We start from the raw sequence: 24,201 nt of genomic DNA, 5'->3' as shown, positions 1-24,201 counted from the left end.
AGAAAAATAAGTGGTCAAAAAATTATAGAAAATACAAAGCAAAATAAGAAATCACAAAAATTCAGAACTTTTTAGATAAAAGAAACTTATGCACAAATTCAATATAATAAAAGTTGAGAACCAAGAAGTTTTTGAAGCAATAAATATTACATGCATTTTCTTTTAAGACATTCCCAATGGAAAAGAAGAACAGTTCAAAGAATATCCAAGGAGAAAATAACATGCATTTCAGAAAGGGTAAAATATAAATTCAAGAAAAACAAAAGTTAAAACACAATCGCACACAGAAAAGCATACACAGAAATACAGCATAGCTCATTCGTTCATTTTAATCTATTAAGTAGTTTAAAAAAATCTGACGTTTGTCCTTCAAAAGAATTTTTAGTTGATTAGTCCATGAAAAAAGAATACAGGGCAATATAAATATGCAGTATTTAAAAAAAGAAAAGGACTCAGATATTTTTATGCATGCTACAATTCATTTCTTTGATACTCATATTACTCTTTATGTATATAAAAAAGATATCTATGAATAATTTTTAATAGCTCATACCTCTTGTTACTTCAATAGTTCTGAAAGTCATTACCTATTGTTAAAAAGTAAATTTTTTTAAGTCTAAAGAATATTTTTTTTTTTTACAAGAGACAGATGTACTTATGCATATGAAGCAGCTATACATAGCCACTTGAACTTTCAATCTTTAAATACATAACCCATTATGAAGAATTCACAAAAAAGATCAATACATTTATCTTATCCTTTTTTTAAAAAATTTTCAATAGACTTTTAGGCTGAGGCACTGTAAATAAAATTACTTTTTGATAACTATGATAGAGAGAAGCTATGCTGCATTTGAATCTAGAGCAAATGAAAAATTAATGAAAACACATGCATTGAAGACACATGCTGTCTAGGGTGCAGGAAAAATACCTGAGGGACTATGAGTGCATACAGAGAGGGGAGGGCAGGGATTACCCACACTGTGTTGGCCAGGGGAACCAGGGGTCAGAGCAGCAGGAGGGGGTAGGTTCCCTTTTGAACGATGCAATGAGCCCAGTAGAGAGCATTCACCAAGGCGTTCCAATTCAGGCTGAATCTGAAAAATGTCACCACCTTATTAGTAAATATTGATTACAGATTACAGACAAAAACACCTCCTTGGTAAACAGATTGTAAAGATTTGATATAAACAAACAAAAACCCTCTACTAGATAGGCATTAATGTAGAAGAGAGGAAATCCCAAAAAAATTTTAATATTGTTTGTTGTTTAATTGTAGATTTGCAGCTTGTACGAGTCTGATTTTCGAACTTTTAACAAAAATCAGCACATTCTATATCTGCAAGGTAATTCATAGTACGCCAAGCACAGTCAGAAAATTTGAAGCTTGAGGGTAAAATTTATGGTATTAATCTATGCTTTGACTTGAAAAATCCATTTTCTAAAACTGATAAAAGTTATTAATAATGATACAAAAAGAAATATTGTAAAAGTCTCATCCAATGATATTAACAAGAAAATATTTGAATTTTATCATTAGATTCAGAATTTAACACCCTTCTGTAAAATAAAATCTATTATTAAGTTTCATCTACATAAGCAGATTGAAGGACAGCAAATTGCTAGTGCAGCACAAGAAGACATCAATGGAATTGAATGTCTGAGAATAACTGAGTGTGAAATCATACATGAATCCAACTTCTCAAGCACAGAGCTATAAATAGCAACTTCAATATATTTGTAGTGAATTGGTAACATCAAAATTGAAAAATTCATTAACTGTTTGTTTGAATGTATAATTTTTATTTTACTATTTTTGTATAGATAACTGTATTATTTTTAGATAAATGTAAGCTTAACTGTGACTGTAATACAGATTGTTTTATTTTCTCCAACATCGCTATGCTTATTGTTTTATTTTCATCCAACATTTTTCATATGCTTATGTTTTTTGAGAATTGGTTAAAAATAAATATTTTGATTTAGTTAAAACAATAAAAATGTAATTTTCTTAAACAAGTTTATTCCTCATTGTGAAGAAGGTAATGTCTACACTGAATATGGAGATCATAAATACTCAAACTCCATATATTTGTTTTTTATCCACATTCATAACCTAATTTTATTACAATTGTCAAGATAAAACATTCTCTCGAAACATTTCTCAGCTTACCAAAAGAATCATGGTGTTAAAAGGGGGAAATTTTTAGGGATCAATAAAAGTGTTGTGAATGATAAATGACAGGATAATATTAGACTAGAACTTAAATGTGGAATATATGCTTTGTTAAAAGCTCACTCAGCAATTACAGTTATAAAAATCCTGTAAAATAAAAAATTGTTATTAGATGAAATAAACTAAATGGATCAAATGTATTGAATACAAAGCTTACAAGAATCCATTAAAAAGAAATATATATACAGTTTGTAACTAATCTAACATAATGAACGAATTCCATGAAATACCAATTAAAAATATACTAAAATCACAGTTTCAAAATCTAAGCTAGTCTTGACAACAGATATTTAAAAAAAATTTACCTTTTCATCAGTTAAGCAGTAAAAGAGTAATATAAAAATTCCTTGGATGGAGTTGAGAATTGTGAAGGCATAAGCAAATCCAAGAGTTTCCTGGTGCAAATATAATAGGCCAGTAGTCCAAGTTAATCCAAGGAGACACATCAAAAGTACAGCTCGTCGAATATGACACCTAAAATTAAACATTTCAATAAGGCATTTATTTAATGAGGAATTATTATGTATACATTATTTTTTTTTAATTTTAAGATCAGGAAAATTGTAAGAAAGGTTAGCCAAGAAAATAAGGAAAAGTATTTGTTCTTTACTTTAATTTCGTCAATTTTGCTTCCTCTTTCCCTTTGATTGTAGTAGTAAGGCCTGAATGATGGTACAAGATGCAAGCAGCAACACAAAGAAACACTACTCCACCCTGAAAAAAAATGAAAAATTCAATTTAAAGAAAAATGCAAATACAGTCAATTGCACAGTTTTGAAATATGCAAAAGCATTGTAAGTCAAATATATTACTCTCATTCTTTAAAAGGAAAATAGATATATTGCAATATCTACTACCAAACATGCACTAATGGCAATTAGATGATGTTAAGCATTAGTTCCCTACATTAATACAAAAGGTACGCATATTAAATGATGTAATGAATGAAGGTTTGAGATCTATAATTATAAGCAAAAACAAAAGAAAAATTATCAATTACTAGGATTAGCAAAAAATAAAGAATAACTTTCTTTGGTATTACAAAAGAATAGAAAATTGTTAAAATTGTTACTGAATTTTCAAAACACTAACTGATGAATTATCAGATGTGTTATTCGTGAAGTTTTTAATACATCAAATAACAAAATAATATTATATTATACTTACAAAAAATATACCAACAGCTGGTCCTATGAAGCTAAATATGAAATAATTGTCAGAACGCAGCCAACACAAACGATCTGTTCCATAACTTTCGTTATCCACAGCTGCTGCAACAGTTACAATTAGTGCTGGTACAGAATAGGCCAAAGCATAATACCAAATCCATCTGGACTTCTGTGGTTGAGATATATCAGCAAGTTCCACATAAAGCTGGAAACACTCCAGAAATGCCCAACAAAATGTAGCCAAGAGCAAATAGTCCAAAACTGCAGCTAATACTGCACACACTATTGGAGATGAGACTTGTTCAATTCCAAATACAAGGACAATTTCAGTTGACAGTAAACAGAAAAACATGTTACGATGAACAGTAACAGAATCCCCAATCAAGCTCCTATGATAAAAAGTAAAATCAAATTAAAAATTAAGCATACAGACATGAATTAGTATGCATTTTTTTAAAACAGAAAAGTACACAACCATGTTATGTTTTAATAATATTTGGTGAATTTTAGTACAGTATAACAGGTAGATACAAAGTTATGAAGAAATGAAAAGGTGGGGCAGGAGAGTCAGAACTCAAACATTTTAAAAGGACATTCACCATCTAATTATCATACACCACCTTTGATGGATGTTATACAATCATAAAGTCCTAAATTATAATTTCTAAACCACTAATACGCAATTAAAGAAAGAAAAATACACGTACTATTTTTACAAGTATTTTACAGAAATCGAATATTTTTAAAGAATACACTGCAAATGAGCATATATTTTCAGTATGGTTTCATTCACGATAACACAATTAAACAAATACATCTTCATAAATGAGAGAATACAGTGTTTGTCAATTGCCAATTAAGTCTCACTGACATCTACTAAACACTCATTGGACAACAAAATAACAATAGATCTTTAAAACATTATGAAAATGACTAATAAATTATTTTACAATTAAAGATAACTTAGTTTTTATATGCAGCTTAAAGAAAACAGATTTTAAGAGTTTAGTAATTAAATAAAATTACACCAAATCTGAACATTTTAAATAACTGAAAACTTTCTTGCATCATCTTAATGAACAATTGCCTCATGCATTTAAAAAAAATGAGGGAACAAAATTAATAACAAGTGTAGGAAAATAATTTTATAGAAAATGGAGAACACAGATGTATTAAGAGTGAATTGTCCATTTTAAAAACTTCTTTTACAATTGAATTAAGAATCTTAACACCATGACTGCTATGGGGATCACTAGTGAAGGGCAGGCCCAAATAAATTACACTGTAAGAAATTCAGCAAGGCAGTCAATATGTTAATTATGAATGTATTAAGTTTTAGGAACAAACCTTAGAAGAAATATAGGAATGACTGTTGCAAGAAGGCAGACTATACATATGCCGCATCCTACAGTGATTGTCACATGCAAGACATCTGAAGGAACTTGAGCTTCCTGAAAAAGCAAAAATTTTTCAACAATTAAGCTAAAACTGAAAAAAGATGAAGAAACCACAAATTCAAAGGAAAATATCTTTATATCTAACTAAGAAACCATATAGAATTCATATTATTTGAAATTTCAAATTCATTAAAAACAGTTTCAAAAATCTGTTTGTTCTCAAATTTACAAAAATATCGAATTCCCATTAAAATTCATTCATTCCCATTAAAATTCATTATTGTCCAGAATGAAAAAAGAATGTAATAAAAATATGATTTACTTTAACTTCAGCTACTTCCATCATAACAGCAAAATTGGTCAGATGATTACAAGCACAAGATGTATGAGTTGTATTGGAAGCTTGGACCCAACAACCCATACTGGACCATTCCCTAGGAACAAAAAAATAATAATTTTAATACGATTTCAACCAATATATATTACAATAGAAAATAAAATATGCCACAAACATTTTAAAGTGGAATGCAACAAAATTCTTTTATAGGTTTAATAATTTTAAAAAAAATGTCAAGTATACATTTTATGTACATTTATATTTTTGTTTAAAAAACTATCAATTTCTTTTTTGGAATTATTACTTTGAATATTAGTATTCATAAACAAGAAATTTTTAAATTAACTAAACTGGATAATTAAGTGTGGCATTAATCATGAATGAACTATGTATTTTATTGAAAAAAAAATTATTAAATGTTTATTGCCAATGTAATTATGCAGTTCTTCAGCCAATGTAATAAAAAAATATATTTGTGGCATTCATACTCACAGAATTTTAGTCTGACATATTTGTGAAAAAAAAATTAAAGCAAAAGCAAATACCTCGAGTCAAAATCCCAAAAGACACACATAGGATTTGTCATATTTTCCTCCTGGAATTTAGAATAAATTTAATAAATATGAAAATAATAATAATAAAAAGCTTATCTTAGAATAAATGCTGAATATGAAAGCATTTAAAAATGTTGATCAATTTTTGATGAAACAAATTAAATCCAATTAAGGAGTAAATTATTACCTCTAAATGCCTAAAAGTAATGACTATTGGTTGAGATAATTTAGTGTTTCCTGGTTTGCCAACTGATGCTGCAATCACTTTGGAATTTATCCGCCAACTTGAATTTCCTTTACTGCTACGAAGAGTGAACCCTGGTTCAGGTTTTAATAAATCACCTATGCCAGTATATACTACAAAAACCACCTTTGCTAATCCTACAAAAGATTAAAATAAATTATCTTAGAGTAAATGACAGTACCAACGCATCTAGATTTTTACTGAGGACTTAATACTGCATCTTAAGAAGTTTAACAATGTCAATACACATCACATGATACAGCTTTTATTTTTCTCATAATTTCTGAAGACTTTAAAAAAAGAGCTCAACATTAATAAAAGAACAAGCTCATTATATACAAGAATTTTACTGCAAATCAACATACATTACATCTGGAATGGTGCTGACTAATTTCAAAAGCCATACATTAATTCTTCATAACTGAAAATCATGAACTCTAGCACTACATTATAATGACATGCTATACTCTTCTGCCAATTAATTTGTAATGAGTAAGTTAAATAAAAATTGAAAAGCAGAAAAATAAGAAGAGGAAAATGACAAATATTTTCTATAGAGAATTTTTTTTTTTAAATTTAAACTAAAAATATTTTAATGATATAACAAACTGTAAGCATATATAACAGGAAGGAAATTTAACTCAAATTTTAAAAAGCCACCTGAATAAAAAAAAAAAAAAAAAAAAAAAAAGGCCTACAGAAGTCAATTACAGTAATAACTTAGTCTTGCATAGTAAAAACAATTATGTCCCATTTATATGTGAAATACACAATACACACTTATATTAATACTATAAAATACTACAAACATAAAAATTGTGGCAAATTAACAGATTCATTCTGAGATATTTTCATAACAAGAAGAAATTTTAAAAAAGATGAAAATTGAAAACACTGAAAAACTTTCCCCTTACTGCATAACAGAGCAACATTTGAGCAATTTGTAAAAACTTGCATCTCCAAATTGCAATATATAGTTTTCAGAATTACAAAAATAAATATCAGAATTCAGCATTTCTTATTAAAATTTTGCATATGACTTGAAAATTTTTTAATTTATTATTCACCATGCTTTGATATATCCAGAAGCGTCTGTGGTGGTAGCACTAAAGTATCATCCATTCTTATCCATGCAGTGTCACTAACTTCTCGAAAATCATCAGATACTGGGAATTGGACAGGAGCTTGGGTTCGTGCACTCAATACTTGAACAGAAAGAACTGAAATGCCAACATGCTTCCATGAGTACTTATATTTTCCTTTGAAAAATATTACATTATGAATATGATTCAAAGATGTTAACATATTTGTAACAAAATATTGTCCTGTTGGTTAAATCCTTTCCACATCTCCAATCTTATATGCTGGTTTAACAATGGAAATGTTAGTCATTATTTAATTATATTTATACAAGAAAATCCCCATTTAGCAAAATCCCTATGGTAACTTATAATTACAATAACTTATTATCACATATTGAACAAGTTATTTATAAAACAGGTTATTCTAATTAATTATGAAAATCAAAAGTTCCAACTGAAGGGTTCTCAAAGAATTTTCAATATTTTTTTTTAAACAGACATGATCCTATTACAAATCTAGAGGGTTGGTTGTTGGTTGGCTTGGTGTCTTTTGAAAAACTATTATTGTGCAATTCTTGAGGCAAACTGCTCGTAAAATTTTGCCTCATCTTTTTATGCTGTATTGAATTACAATATTTCTGTTCACTTTTTGATTGCTTTTATATATTATATTGTAAATGCAAAGATAATTTTGTATTGATTAATGTTTTATATTACAATATAGTCTATTACCATTTCATTACAGAAATTGAGAAAGTTAATTTATAAATTATGTAAATTTGCTGATTTTTTTTAAGCTGATATCAATATGCTATCTTAATCTTAGATAGAATTCACCCTCCAGGGAATGGAATATATTCCACATCATAAAACTGCTTTATCCATTAATATATTAAAGAAAAACTGAGATCCGTTACTTACGAATGTTAGCTTCTGCTAGAGTGAAAGAATCTTCTTTTCCAGAAGAATGAGCCAAGAGCATAGCACTTTCTTCCAGACCATCCAATAAGGAAGAAGCGACTCTCCGTCGATCACTAGATGAGAGATCATTCCATGCAGTTGTGCCTTGTTTTAAAAGATTGCTGATAGTTTCAACAAGTGACTGAAAATAAAAACGGTTTTAATTATAGAAAAAAAGATGAATTTTAATTTTTAGAAACATATTCACTTTCTTTTCAAATATAGAATAAGCCCAGTGGAAATTTTATTGCTTATTGTACTAACAAAGTATATGGAGATTAAAAGGAACCAATATTTGTTGAAACTTGTAAAATCTCTTTCTATAAAAATGGGAAGATTGCATAAGAATCATATTCAATACTGGAATAGCGATAATAAGTGTTGTCACAATAAATTTTTTTTCACCCTAAGCATCATCAGTGGTTTCAGGAAGTAGTTACAGCTGAGTATATATTTAATTATACTCAACTGTCATAGGATATTTAATCACCAACATCTCCTTTACACTGAAATCTGGAGCATCTATCCCCATCTATAACCCTTAGTCACTATACCATTGTTATTCAGGACTTTTTATTTGAAAGTATTAATAGATAACAGAAATTTTAATTGTAATCATATGAAGCTGCATTTAAATTGAGAATAAAATAATTTCATGAAACTCTTTTCATGGCTTTAAAACATACAGAAATACATGTTGCAATTAATTCCTGGCGAGACAGAACATAGCTTTGTATGGATGTACAGATAATCATTATATTTTCTAAAAGATAACCCAATCATTTTTATACTTTTGCAGGTTGATTACTGTTTTGGCAAAACATAAGAAAAATGCAAATAAAATTGAAATTTCTAAAATTAATTTAAAATAGAAAGTTAAGAATTTATCTAAGAAAATTCTATGAGTCACAATTAGGGATTGCAATACCGGACCAAAATTTCAATACCGGTATTCGGTATTTTTTAAATCTTAATACCGGTATTAGAAATTTTAGAAAAAGAAAGAAAACACAAGTGTTTCTTTGTTTTATTTGCCAGTTTTGTTAGAGAGTGTAAATATCACAAAAATAATTTGTAACTTATAAATTATAACAGTATATAATCACAAAAAAGTAAAGAAACATCTTATTTATTTCAATTACAAAAAAAGCGTAAATATAACTATTCAGTCTGTGGTACTATGACAAATTTTTGAAATCTGATCTTAAAAAACATAATGCATGAATTCTACTGTCATTAAGCCTGAAAAGTAATTTGTGTAAAAATTAACAGCTGTCGAAAACGCGCTTTCGGCATCTACGCTAGTTGGTGGTACTGTTAGCAATACATGATATACTTTTTCCAAGTATTTACCTCTAAATCCCTCATCTTCAAATAAATTGATTTCTCGTCGGATGGTTTTGGATATAGCTGATTTCTGTATTGTATTTTGGTTCGTTGAAATTTTCTTATTTATCGCTAATTCTAATTTTTGTTCAAGAGACAATTCCTTTTCACTATCGACAATAGTGACATAATAATCTTCAATAATTGAACCGAATTCTTCTGAATGTGGATAGGTTTGTGGGTAAAAAATTTCTTTTTCATTTTCATTTTTAAAATCATTATAATTATGTAAATACCATAAGAACATTTTCTATTTCGGTATGCCTTTCTTCTATGCGATTTTTCAATGTAATATATAATTCTTCAGATAGTGATGTGTGCTATTCTTTCAGTGACTGCAACATGAAATTTATTGTGGTATTAGCTGTTAATAAATTAGAATCTCTCCAACATAATGCCTCAATATTCAGTTTTGCTGGAAGTAGAGCTGATATAGTTCTGGATATTAAGTCGAATTCACTATCTGAAAAATTAATTTACAGGTTTAAGTCGATTATTGCTTTTTGGATTGGATTTCTCAATTTCAAAAATCTTTCCATCATTAGGAGTAAACTGTTCCAACGTGTTTTAGAATCTAATATTAACATATATTCTGTTTTACTTTCAGTTAGTATATAATTTAGTAATATATCCTTTTTATAGGGGAACGTTTAAATATCTTAACAATTTTTCGAACTTTATAAATTATAGGAAGCAATTCTTGATAGGTTAATATTTCATCCTCATTAGCAATATCTTCTTCAACAATTACATTGTCATTATCTTCATTGTCAATATCACTCTCACTCTTTTCAAAGTTGGAATCCGAAAATTTTATATCCACAGTATTTGGATTCTTCTGTTCTTTATTTTTTTTGATATAATATATCAATTACTCCTAATTGAATTCCATGTGCAAAGCACAACTACTGATTTGCACCAATCAACTTTCCAATTTTTTTCATAATTGTTGCTCCATCAGTCGTTACGGATACAATATTTTCTTTCAGGGATAATCCATGTTTCGCTAATTTAGATTTAACAATTAATTAAGCCATTAATTAGTTAATTAATTTCGCCCGTTATGGTGACATAAAAACAAAAGCGTATACTATTTTGCTATGTTTGCGATCCCTGGACATAATGTGGAGACAATTTTTAAAATTTCTAGTAAATACCGAAAAACCGGTATTCGGTATCCCGGTATTGCAATCCCTAGTCACAATATTTGAGAAGCAATTGATTTAATTTTAAAAGTTTGCAAAAAATGGGTCAAAACAAGCATTTTTATTGCTAAGCTTAAAAAGTACATCTAGAATTATAAAATTGAATTTTATTACTTTTTAACTTATTTGTTGTATAGATTGCAATTAGTAGGCATAATTTAGATTTTAATCGTTTTTCACCCATTTAACCAATTTCTTGACAAATGAATCAAGTAATTGAAAATTATATGCCAAATGAACCAAGGAAATAGCTTTTAGTGGCGAAATATACGAACAGATGCAATATATATATTCTAGTACTCCTATATATTTTGGTGCCCAATGCATTAATAGAAAGTAACATTTAACAATAAAATCTGTGTTAAGCTTTTAAACTAAGAATGATTATGTTTAAAAGATAACTGACAGGTAATATATACCTGGAGCAATTCTCTTAAAACATGATAACGATGCCAAAGGTCATGGAAATTTTCCATTCCATTAATAGCTCTGGATAAGGTTTGCTGTATGACTTCAGCAATATCTTTGAGATCATCAGCATACAAGGGCTTAATGTACGTCATTAAAGATAATTCAGTGGCAACATTGTTTATTGATTCACCAGATTCAATCTGCAATGAGTAAATAAAATAATTAAAGCAATTTTTAATAAGAATGAAGAACTTCACATGAATTCATAAAATATTTATCAAATATCAAAAGTTGCTTTCTACAAATAGATGCTTTAGTACTGAATTCAAGATAAAATATATTTTGCTATTACTTTTCCAATATATGTAATATAACATATACTTTTCCAATATATGTAATATAACATACCCTTTTCTTAAGATTTATCACCCATCCAGAACGACATTCGCGTAAGTCTGGACGTGGTGTCAGCCACCTGATTGGGTCATCAGCACACTGCCACCGAGCAAGACCTGCAAATTCAATATGAAAAATTTCGCATGAGTAAAACCTTTTTAAATGAATATATTATTCATTCATCACATAAGTTTATTAAAAATAGTTTTTAACAATTAAATTTAAAAGTTTGGTATCAAGTATGATTATATGCTGAAAACACTTTAATTTATACTAAGAACAGATATTTTTATTGAATTTTATATTTTACTTTTTAACTTATAATTAACTTAATTTCAGACTTTAATATTACAGAAATTTAAACAATTTTTCTCAAACCCATATTGGATAGCACCACTTATATGAAATTCAAACTGAATTCAATAGATTAAATAATTAAGCTTTGAAAAGCACTTAAGTAGTGTTGCCAAAGCACAAAATTCGAAAAGTGAATTTCATCGGAATCTAAGAAATCTGTGAAAAGAGTCTACAATTTCAAAATTACATGCAAATTGTTTTTATCCATCTGAACATAGAATTCCACCTCTCTGGGGAAGGGGGGGGGGATTGAAACAAGTTTCCTTCAAAATTAGGGGAAAAAAATTTAAATAGAGCAAAATGAATGTTAAAAAAAAAAAAAAAAAAAAACCTCATACCTGTAGCACCTCCAGGACACCTGTGAATAGCTTGAGTTCCAGCCCTGGTCCAATTCCAGTGAATATCATTCATTGTAATGGGTGGACAGTGATTAGGTGGAATGCTTGTGGCAGTAGTTGGTTTTTCTGTAGTGGATAGCTCAGCTATTAAAAAAGCAAAAGAGATGTTATCTTGAAACAATGATTGATATGAATACTATATTTCTCTTAATTAAATGCCTCTGCCAATCAATACGGCTTACCTGGCTGTATTTGAATTCAATTAAATACATAATGAATAATGATATTCATATATCAAAAATCTTTATTTCAATATCATTTTGAGATAAATATTTAATTGGCATTGTTTCTGCTTGCTTATAGTGTGCATAAATATCCATAATGGAATCAAAGTGCATTTTGTTACAAGTTTTACAAACAAATGTACTGTTCACTCATAACATAATAATGTCTAATGCAATGACGTTACTTTCTCATAAAATATATAGATTTCCAAAATATTAAAATCATGCTCCGCATATTGCATTAGAATGTTAAATGGATTAAAATGTGCTGAAAACAAAATAAAAGAACCCCCAATTCCACAATCAGTATCATTAATCAACATATTGGATGCATTGCTTAATATTTTAGAATATTTTCTTAACAAGATTCCAAACAAAATTCTATGATATATATATCTATACCACTATTATAAATATGAAAGTTTGGATGGATAGATGGATGTTTGTTAGTCAATCACGCCAAAACGGCTCAACGGAATTGGATGAAATTTAGCACAGGGATAGATTATAGTCTGGAATAATACATAGGCTACAATTTGTTCCGGTAAATTGAGTAATTAATTTTTTTATTAATTAAAAACTAACTTTCCTAAAAAAAAAAAAAGTCTTCATTTTTCCATCGCTAAATGAATAGGGCTTCAGTTGTTTTTCTTCCCCACGCTAAAAAGGCTAGGCTTAACATACTTTCAATCGATTATTTCAAATAATTCTGTTCATTTTCTAAGTGTTTGATACATTTAAAATTAAAAATTGTTAATAAATCGATCTTTCGGATTTATTCTGAAGTACTTTTAAATTAAAGTAAAAAAGAATAAAGGAAATAAAAAATTTCTAATCTGCAGTGCGTTACCCTAACTGACGTGGAAAATTCACGCATTTGCGTTACGCCAACTGGTGTTGAAAATTCACGCATGCGTAGTGTGTTCTGATTGTTGACAACTATATTTTCATTTTAATTAAAAGTTCAAAAATTATGTGTATTATACTGTTGTAGCTATCTCAAATTCGATCGATAAATAAAATAAACTTGACTTGATTTTAAAGTAATTCGGACTTGATTTTCTATTTTGTTTTATTATATACTTTTAATAAATTTATTTATAGTTTTAAGTGCATCGCTTTTTAAGATTAGTTTAAATTTTTTTTTATTTGTTATTATTTTATACTTTTTCGAAATTTACAGAAAACGGAAATCTAATCTTTCGAAGAGGAGTAATAAAGCGCGGGCTATGAAAGTAGTTAGAAGACCTGTTAGTAATTTTAGTGAGCACTTGCGGACTGTCAAACCCCCTACAGCCGTCCGATGCATACAAGGCCGCTTTATAAGAAGATATCGTGCCTAGGCTGGATGGCACTCAAATGACCTAATCATTAACGGAGTTTAGTAGTGTAGAACGTAGTATTGATTGAGGAGAAAATGATTTCCATATCTGGAAAGTGTCTCTCTGATTTCGGCCTACCCACACCGCAGCGAAGAGGGGGATTAGCAAACGAAGTTGTGAAGGAGTTAAACTACGACACCCGGTCTTAGAAGTGCGGTTTAATGAAATGACACTTCTATTACATCCCAAGTAATGTCAAGTCTACGAAACGATTCTGCACTGAGTAATAGTGGGAGGAGGGATTATTTTTTCTTCACGCGCCAGGGGTTACGGGTAAGACATTTATGCTGAATCTCTGCTAGCCCAACTCCGCAAGGACCGCAATACAGCTCTGGCTGTAGCTTCCTCCGGCATTGCTGCAACTTTGCTTAACGGTGGTCGGACTGCACATTCCGTTTTCAAATTGCCGCTTAATCTTGCAAGCGAAAATACCCCGACATGCAACATCACCAAAAACCAGTGACATATCACACAAGCATGCATTAGAAGCGTTAAATCAAAACCTGCAGGACATCCACGGCAACCAGGCGGTGATGGGTGGCGTTGTCATTTTGCGCACAGGCGATTTAAACAGACATTGACAGTTATTGAGAAGGCCATAACGGCGGATGAAATAAACGCATGTCTCAAGGCTGTTGTCTAGGGCTGAAAAGCTCCATCTTACGAGGAAAATGCGCGTGCAATTATACAACGACCATGAATCAAGTGTCTTTGCAAATAAGATTCTGCATACTGGAGAGGGTCGTCTAGAAACGGATGCAGATTGGATAATTTTATTTTCAGAAGAATTTTCCTATCCACTGGCTGCAGAGAATGAACTTATCATGCAAGTTTTTTCCAATTTGGAGGTTAATATAAATAATGAAGAATGGTTGCGTGAGAGGGAAGTGCTGTCGCAAAGAACGAGTGAGTCAATAATAATAATAATAATAATAATAATAAAAAAAAAAAAAAAAAAAAACGTAGACATGATCGTCGGAAATTCAAAACTACACACATCCGTAGAAACTGTGATGGCTAATGACTATAGTACTGCCTACCCCGTTGAATTTCTCAACTCCTCGGAGTTAACAGGTGAATCTTCGCATAAGCTGGAGCTTAAATTCGGCGTTCCTGCTCTGCTGATGCGAAATCTCGATGCACTGTGCAACGGCACCAGGCTTCGTATCAGAGAGCTTGGCTGTAATATTATAAAAGCTACCATTATTACAGGAGCAGCTAAAGGAGACAGCGTTTTAATTCCCCGCATATCTTTTATTCCAAACATCTTGCCATTTTGTTTCAAGAGGTTGCAATTTCCCTTAAATTGGCTTTAACAATGACGATCAACAAATCCCAGGGCCAAACCAGGGCTTAATGTTGTATACATTATGGTATTAGAATAAAAATAAGTATTGAAATTTTCCCCTAGGTCTTTCTCAATCAGTTACAAGTTTCTTGATTCTATAATATCAGACTCTGCGCTTTCGACAGCACTATAATGATACGGTTTGATAACATTTTACATTTTGATCAGACCGCCAGTTCTCATACATATACACCAAAATTTAAACGCGAAGTCGCGGGTAATAGCTAGTATATTATATATATAAACAGGATGAGATTTAAAAAATATTTGTCCAATCACTAAAAATTGCTAAATTATTTAAATCTTATTTCGAAAATAAAAAGCATTCTGTTACACATTTATGCATAAAAATATTTTTTTAAATTATGAATAAACTCAATTTTAAAACAATGCAAAAATTACTTTTAGACAATATTTCCGGACATCATGAACGAAACAATCTTGTCAACTATATCAGACAAATTTTGCTTTACTTTTTATCATTTTTTTTTTTTTTTGGTGCAATGGGCGAAATACTCTGTTTTGAGGCGTCAGATTGGTATAGCTGACGATTTAATCTGCAATCAAGCAAATCGAAATATGCCAATGTAAGTAGATAAGTGGCTATTTCAAAGTATCTAACGATGGCTAAAAACAGTTACAAATAGAAACATAAGGGGAAGACAGGGCAGGGTGGACAAGAAACTTACTGATTGCACGAGAGGTGGATGTGACCAGGCTTACACTCTCTTGCGAATACTTTTGAGTAGTTGTAGTTGTGGATGTACTGGTACTACTGCTACTGGTACTGCTGCTACTGGCTGGGGATGTTGCAGGCACCGTGCCGTCGGGTCCGCCCGATGTCTCCAGCACAGTTCCCAAGGTAGTTTCCGGGACGCTATCTGAATCTGCAGGTGATGAACTATTTGTAAGAATTGCTGACTTTCTGGTCGTACTTGTGAAAAACGAAGCTGCAAAGAGAAGATTCAAAATAAGAACTGAAAAAAAAGTATATATAATTACGCATATGCATTTTCAGAAAAGTTGGGAGCGCGCAATGCGAAACATGGCCCAGCACATCTATGTCGGTTATCTTCGTGAAGAAGTTAAGCAATTGCTCAGAACTTGTAATATTTATTATATGCAGTATAATGAGTTTATATAATTTTATAATATTTTATGTGAGAAAAAAATGTCTATTAAAATATGTTATTCAAGTGAATTTCCTGCAATATAACAATTTTCTAGTTTGATATCGGCTCGATATAGGTTTCTGAAAAAATTCTACGGGAATTGGTTTTCAAGGATTTGTTTGTATTTGGAATTTGAGTATTCTGTTTCTAAACAGATCAAATTTTTTAGACAGCAGCAACAAAAATAAAATATGTTTACGGAAGTCTTGATACTAATCACAGTTGTATTCCCCTGTCTGTATATAAAAATCCTTTATTTTTAATTTTTTTAGTTCCAATTTTTAACCGAAATAATGGAAACACAAAATTTAACATTTACAGAATGACATACAGGTTGATTTAAAAAAATACACCATAGTAAAGGTAGAAGGCCTTTTCTATATGCAGATTACTCTATACTTTCATCGGCATTTACTTTAAAAGAGAGAAAGAAAGAAAACTTACGTGAAACACACTGGTATTGAACTTCTAAATATTTTAATGTGCCTGGACAAGGATCTCCAAATATACTACTGGAAACACCAATACCGCAGCTTGGCTTTTGATGGCACCTAAAACAATACATAATGAAAGCTTTTGAAGGCCAAGACATAGCTATGAAAATCATGTTAAAGTACATTTTACATCTGGAGACTTATCTGAATTTTGGTGTTAAGAAGCAGCGCTATAAATGCGATAGAAAATCTATATAACAAAAATAGTCATTATGAATTTAATGAAGGGAAATTGTTTAAAAGGAAGAAAATCCAGTTTCTGCTCAAGTTGACAATAAGTACAAAGCTAAGAAAGGTCGCATCACCGTGATATGATAATATACATTTATAAAAATATCCATAAAATTATAAATAAATAAAATATTTTAAATGTAGAGTTTTATGACATGGGATATCAGTTGCAGATGTTCAAAATTAATTTCAAATAAAAGAATTGAATTTAGATACATTAAAATTGCATTCAAGATTATTCAAATGGCATAGTTCCAGCGTACTGTCAACTGTATTTTCCTTTTTAACAACAACTTAACTATTAGCTACATTTAAACACCCACATTCAATAGAAACCAACTTGATCAACGCAAGTTCTAAATCCGTAATAAACAGATTCCATTTACTAACTTGTCTGTATAATAAATAACAGAACAGACTGAGATTTACTTACTTGTCCTGCATGATGAGGAAAGACCTGTACGATATGCAATCGACGCTCCAATCCATATGGCCGTTGTCATTGCACATGCTGATGCTAAATCGCCCATAATTGGCTCGGATTAAGCGAATGACTTTACCTTCTTCACAGCCGACATGCAGCTCGTTCCCTTCACAGGAATACGTAGTTTTGGACTGATGGCGATCTGTTTGACGAAACATTCATTTGTAATTCATAAACTGAATAAAAACAATGATTAGCACAGAATTTACGAAAAAAAAAAAAAACACCGTGCTTGCTTCACTGAAACATTTATAAAATAATATAAATAAGAATGGTTTCCTAAGGTGGAATGAACATGATACAAGTCGAATACACACACTGCTCCAAATTAATTTTGAAAGCCAATGCGCATTTTGCAGGAAGAAAAAGGAGTGATGTCATAACACTGTGAAAAACAATTTGCAAATATTAAGTATATACGTAGCACAATTTATCGCAAGGCCAACGTCACGTGAATATATTCTGCCAATTCGAGCAGTTTAAAAATGGAAAGATCTGAAAACATGCTCTGACTTAAAAACAAAACCTACTCCTGTATAGGGCTCTTTGCAAACTTCGATATCATTTCAAATGTGTTTTTCACCAACAGATTTAGCTAAAACAGTGGTGTGAATAGACAGAATGCAATGTCCAGATGTTAAGAGCTGGAATCCATTTTTTTTTAGTCCTGCGGAATAAGGCAGAAGCAGTCTCGATGTGTCAATGTAATAACACTTCGAGTTGCCATTTTATAACTATGCAAACGGGATGAAAGCAAATTGTGAGCAGATTTTTTACTGCCACCCCCGCTTCATATATACGAACACATTAGAGAACAAACTTTAATGGAAGGTCCGCGACACAGACACAAATAATTTTTGCAGCAGAATATGGGGTTAAGCAGAGGGGATGCCCTCTGTCAGTGAATTTTAAGATACAGCAAAAATAATGCATAATAAAGAAATACAAATTCACAGAAACAAATCAGACAACGGATTCCTTGTCTGAAGCGACGCCATTATTCATGAAACTGGGCTGTTTGGTTACGGTAGGTGGTATTTCCGATTTTGGTACATTTTTGTTTCTGAAAACTTGTGTCATACATCTTAAATAATTCCCTGACAAAGAATCTCATGTAAAGCCCTCCCCTCCCCTCCCCTCAGGACTCAAGTCATTTGAAAAAGGGGGGAAAAATCGTTTCTGTGTGCCTAATCTACTCTTAAAATCTTTCCCAAGACAAAAATATTCTATAAAATAAAGTAAGAATGAAAGAAAAATCATAGGCTCATTGAAACGATTAGATTAAACGATGATCGATTTAGATTCAACTGTGCAACTGAAAGCTATTTATAGAAAACTGAAGAAATCGTTCACAAAATCAAATAATTCTAGTTGCTCATTTTTTTTACAAAATTAGTTCTTTTACATTTGATTATAAATAGATTCAGACTGTATATACATATTTATATATAAATACACTGTATATATATATATAGATGCAATTCACAAAAAGCTAACATGAAATCTAAAAATGGATATTGAGCGTTATTGGATCCAATTACTAATTATAATACCTTTAATAACAATACAATAATATATATAATAAATAAAAATATTCAATACAACATCGGTTATCAGGAGTTAAATAGAAAATTTCTTTCTATAAAAACAAGAAAAAACAGATATGTTAAAGGGGTGATTGAAGACTTATGAATCAAAACTGTGGGAAATAAAATATTACCTAAAGATGGCGGCTTCAATCCTAAAGATGGTACTTGAACTGTAAATAAAATTAAAAAGAAAACAAAATGCTAAATTAAAAAGGAAATAAAACAAAATCATAAAATAAATGAACATGAAAGGAAAATCATAGAACGTAAGATATAAAAATTTTGAAGTTAATGAATGAAAAAAAGGTATTCATTGATATATTTTTAAAAGAATTAAAAGTTGCATCATAATAAATCCAAAATTATCTATTTAATGGTCTGGCTAATTAATGGATTAACAGAAAAATCTGTTATGACGCTCTACCATATTAATACGAAAATACTAACATGCTTCATTTATTAAAAAAATCTTTAAACATTTTCTACAATTCAACGATAATTATTTTGTATCAGAACGGTTATTAACTTTCAATGAAGCCAAACGAAAAAAAAATAATGAAGGATTCTGGATAAAGAAAAGTAAATGGCTAATTTCAAAATAATGAGAAATATCATCAATGCAATTATAATCATCATTTAAATATTTCCATAATAAAATCAGTCCAGGAATGCTGGAGTTGACGGTTGAGTAATTCTATTTGAAATTCATTTCCTATAGCGTACGACTGTCTTCCATGTTTAAAATTCCAGAAATGCAAGAATTCGCCAGTAGATGGTGCTAGTAGTTCCAAAGCCCAATATCATCATCCGTCAAAAGATAGAAACACGGGACACATGGCTTTGACAGTAAAGAGACTGTAATGGAGATAACTTGTTTTCGTTGTGCTTGCGGCTGTTCTTTTGATATCCTGCACTTCAAAAAAAAAAAAAAAATCTGAACCGGTTTGAGAGAAGCAATTTGTGCATCTCCGTCCATGTTATGTGCATGGTTGCTACGGAAATTTCTAAACCGTTTTCCGAATCTTGCCTGCAGCTAGGTTTCAATTCTCTTTCATGTTACTTTCGGATGTTTTGCAACTAACTTTGAAGGATGAAGCAGACGACGAACTGATTGAATTTAGATACAAGATAAAATGAAACAAACTTACCATAGTAATCTGAAGCAATTATTCGGCTTTGAATTATTTGGAGAAAAAAAAAATGATATACTTAATTTAGTTGAAGGAACAATAATCTAAATTTATATTCTGCAGAATATATTTAAAACCGTGCGAAATTATGAAATTTCATTGGAATAAATTTTCTGAAAAATAGTAATTGATCTCTTAATACTGAGATTAATTACTTAGAAGAATGCACAGCTACCAGCCAGAATGTTCAGCCACCAGTTGATTAGTCACCATTCTAAAAATGTTCGGTCGATTTTGCAGACGGTTTTGTTTAATTCAACCAAATTTAAGAACAGAAGAAATACAGAAGAAAAGAAACTTCAGTTTAAAAATGTTTGTGAAAATGGCGGCAGAATGAGTGAAAAAGTGATTCTTTTCATTTGGATACTTGCTTTTTTTAATCGTAAAGTACAAAATTTGTTCATTTAAAATTCGCAATGTATTTTGATTTCAAATACTAGCTAAAATTAACAAATATATCACCATGCGAAATAAAATAAAATGCCAATTTTAATTTCAAATCCACTACACATTTTTCTAGGGAAAATGAGTAAAAGGATGTCAAATGGTAGCGCTTTTCTCTGTCATGGATAACGGCATCAGGTAAACAACTTGTCAAAGAAATCATTTAATTACGATATTTAAAAAAACAACAAGCAATAATGAGCCCTCCTTAATAAGAGTGAACAGACAACAAACCGAATGAATTGTCTATTTAGAAAATTTTGGAAACAGCAGTCTCATTTTTATGGTTGACTAACTATAATTAAAAGAATGGCCAGCAATTATGTGCATATGTAGGTACAGTTACACTGAAACTATACGATACTCGTATTTAAGTAATGACAAACAGCGTAACCCAGTTGGCATAGAAAAGCATACAACTCTTGTCAAAAATTGGATTCCATCCAGAATTTCCTATGATTTTACGCTTATTTCTAAGTTGTTGGTCCAGGAATGGCTACAGAACGAAACGAAGCAATTAAAATAACGATCATTGTAATAACTTGCCTTGGAATAAGCCGGTGTGCAAGTTCGCACAGTTCATGCTTCAACGATCTGATTAATAATACAAACACAACTCGACAGCAACGGTTAAGAAATGCTTATTAAAATCTTGGCAATCGACATCCATTTCACAGGGCAAGATTTAACTACTTTTCCAAAATGACCGCGGGAACTCCGGATTTAACCATTTCATTAGCAAAGAGCGAGTTCAATTAGGCGAAGCAGGTTCCCAAATTTTCGGGTCGCTTTAGTTGTTCAGGGAATAAAATTGTGAACTGACGCAGAGCAATACAGTTAGTTACACAAAATTAAACAAAAGCTTCGACCGATCCAGCCACTGGAGTAAAATAATTATTCTGTGAGAATTCGTGTTCTTGCCGACGGGAAGCAACTTATTTACTAGAATTGAATTCTTTAATGTAGGAATACTTTATAGTTTTCGAGTACAAATTTCCCCCGCTTTGATTCAGCGATAGTCATTTTTTAAAGTGTCTAGCTCAGCTTTAGAGTACATCCGAAGGGGCGAGGATTTCAACAGGTGACGTGAAACGCTGACAGGAAAGAAATATTTTCTTGATTCATATTTTGATAAGTAAAATCTTAAATGGAACAAACGATTAAATAAAGTCATTTAAATAAATATTTGATTCACATTTGATTTTATTTATTAAATTCACTCGCTTTCATTTACCTTTGATTGCACTTAATAATTAGAAAATTCTAACTTCTTATCTAATTAAAAAGGATTTCTCGCAACTAACATCCTTAGCCAATAATAAATTGAAACCCAGGTTGTTGTTTTTTTAATTTCATTTTAAACAGGAATTGAATTCAGAATTTAATAACAAAAGTTAAACGTTCATTTACTTATATTCGTCATTTCCAATTAAAATACCAATAAGATCGCAACAATTTATAATTCCTTAATAAACAGCCGCTCTCGTAATCAGTATTTTTAAGTCGATCTAAAAATTTTTTAATGCATTACCGAGCATAAAGATGTTTATAAATAAGGAAAATCCCATTCTAAACTTGAGAGGGGGGAGAGTATATATTTAATTCCAGGGGAATGAAGCATTTGCGCTCGGTAAATTATTCCCTACCTCTGTTGCATTATAGGTTTGCTGGAATTTGGACCTTTGGCAAGAAAACTTCGCGCGGGTGACGGTTTTTAGTTTTCCATAGCTGCATTTCCAGTCGGGCTAATTGGTGATAATGGAATGGCGATAATTTTTGTAAAAATTTTATTTGATCTTTCATTTATGAGATCTTGTACATACATTTATGTTATTAATATATCTTGCAATAAATGATAATTAATTCTATTATTAATAGAAAAGTGAGACTGTTTTTATCAAAAATAAATAGCGGAATTTAAAAATGCATTTAAAAAGAAGTAAGATGCAAGAGAATCTATAGCTGTTTTATTTACTAATATTTGAACAATCTCATATTTCTGAATGAATTTTCTTCAAAATCGCTATTATCTTTACTCATAAAAGGGGGGAAATGTATGTGTATGCATATATATTACAATAGTTCATTTAGCAATATATTTATTAAGAAACTAGCCGCCTTTGGTGACCAGTAGTTCGCCAGTATAAAAGATCTCTAAAATTTTCAAATATATTTTATGTAACTTGATCTCTTAATAGCTTTTGCTGCAAAATATTTAGCTGTCAAAGTTTCAGATTTTGATAGTTATATAATTTAGTCATACTATTATGTAGGCCTTAAACAGTTCTGTTCACTATATTACTTACTAATTTCTGTCAGAGCTCATAAAATTTGCACATTAAATTAGAGTGGAAATGTTAAACTGCAATTACTATAAAAACATTTTTTACTGAAACCAAGCACATTTTTTTTTTTTTTTTTGAATATGAAAATTGAATGTAAAGTCGCTCAGCATTGAAGTTGTATATGCCATGCAGAATAATTCTAATGTAATTGGCCAGTAAATAGAATGATTAGTGCGTTTCACATTTTATAGATTTTTTTTTCCTTCGTAATTATATTTATTGGTTAAGAAAAAAAATTAGTTTGATATTGCTTACTTTAATAGGTGTATTTTCAAAATAGTAGAAATAAGGGAAGTTTGTCATATTTGAATCACCAAAATAGTTTTTAATGAAATCTGACAGAAAAATAATTTCAATAAAGGAAAAACAGTAAATTTTTTGTAGTTTATTTACTTTTAAAAATGTAATAAACACTCTGAGAAATACGCTTTAATGTAGAAAAAAATATAGCATATTAAAATCTTTTCATCGGATCAATTAAAGAAAATGATTCCACAAATTACATCACTAATTTTTTTAAGCTCAATAATGGAAAATAGATTTTGATTTTCAAGCTCATATCAGCATATAAAATCTGAACTCAAGTTTGATATTTTATGAACGATATCATTTCCTTTTTTATTCGTTTGTTCCTCAAGATATAAAAGAATACAGCCTTAATTTTTCTATTGATTGGTGGCTTTTTATATTAATTATTTTTTTGGCTTTAGACTTTTCCAATTTCAATTAATGATAATTTCTGAGAGCTACGATAGACCTCTTCAAATTCAGGTAATAATTTTAATTCCAATTTAAGCCCTTTTTGGAAGACCTCCCCCCCCCAAAAAAAAGAATAACCTAACATTATCTTTAAAGTATTTGAATAAAATTATACTATAATATGTACTAAACTGTGGTCAATAAAATTTACTCTCAAAGGATGTAACATGCTTAATTTCAGCCGCTTGAAATTCTATCTTTCCTTTGATAAAACATATAACATTTATTAACTTCCATTACATTTTTTTAAAAAAAATAGAATGATTTTTCTATTAATTAAAGTGCTTAAAAATTTTTTCCAAATTAACACCTTCAACACCTATGCAGAATTACATTAACTTAATAATGCTTGAGCATATGTGATTGAGTTCATGTAACATGAGGACTGGCTTTTTGAGTTAGTCAGC

General features: G+C 30.2%; 1 protein-coding gene across 3 annotated transcripts in view; it reads right to left on the bottom strand.

The window, feature by feature from the left end:
- The window catches only part of LOC129965763 (latrophilin Cirl-like), a 168,733-nt gene that overhangs the window by 6,293 nt on the left and 138,239 nt on the right, over positions 1-24,201 (bottom strand). The window contains exons 3-19 of one of the 3 annotated variants that reach the window (XM_056079926.1): positions 19,188-19,226; positions 17,417-17,609; positions 16,703-16,809; positions 15,776-16,036; positions 12,073-12,216; positions 11,390-11,493; positions 10,990-11,181; positions 7,941-8,121; positions 7,005-7,157; positions 5,881-6,074; positions 5,685-5,734; positions 5,125-5,236; positions 4,753-4,856; positions 3,404-3,794; positions 2,847-2,950; positions 2,542-2,710; positions 981-1,097 (exon numbers count right to left, since the gene is read on the bottom strand). In XM_056079926.1, coding sequence (XP_055935901.1) covers positions 981-1,097; positions 2,542-2,710; positions 2,847-2,950; positions 3,404-3,794; positions 4,753-4,856; positions 5,125-5,236; positions 5,685-5,734; positions 5,881-6,074; positions 7,005-7,157; positions 7,941-8,121; positions 10,990-11,181; positions 11,390-11,493; positions 12,073-12,216; positions 15,776-16,036; positions 16,703-16,809; positions 17,417-17,609; positions 19,188-19,226 — 2,615 coding nt within the window. Of the gene's footprint in view, positions 1-931; positions 1,098-2,541; positions 2,711-2,846; positions 2,951-3,403; positions 3,795-4,752; positions 4,857-5,124; positions 5,237-5,684; positions 5,735-5,880; positions 6,075-7,004; positions 7,158-7,940; positions 8,122-10,989; positions 11,182-11,389; positions 11,494-12,072; positions 12,217-15,775; positions 16,037-16,702; positions 16,810-17,416; positions 17,610-19,187; positions 19,227-24,201 lie in introns of all 3 variants that reach the window. The other 2 variants (XM_056079928.1, XM_056079927.1) reach the window with 2 other exon arrangements.

Source organism: Argiope bruennichi, chromosome 4, assembly GCF_947563725.1.
Source record: "Argiope bruennichi chromosome 4, qqArgBrue1.1, whole genome shotgun sequence".
Lineage (NCBI taxonomy): Eukaryota > Metazoa > Arthropoda > Arachnida > Araneae > Araneidae > Argiope > Argiope bruennichi.
The sequence above is the reverse complement of the archived record's forward strand: the minus strand, read 5'-3'. Positions and strand labels throughout refer to the sequence as shown.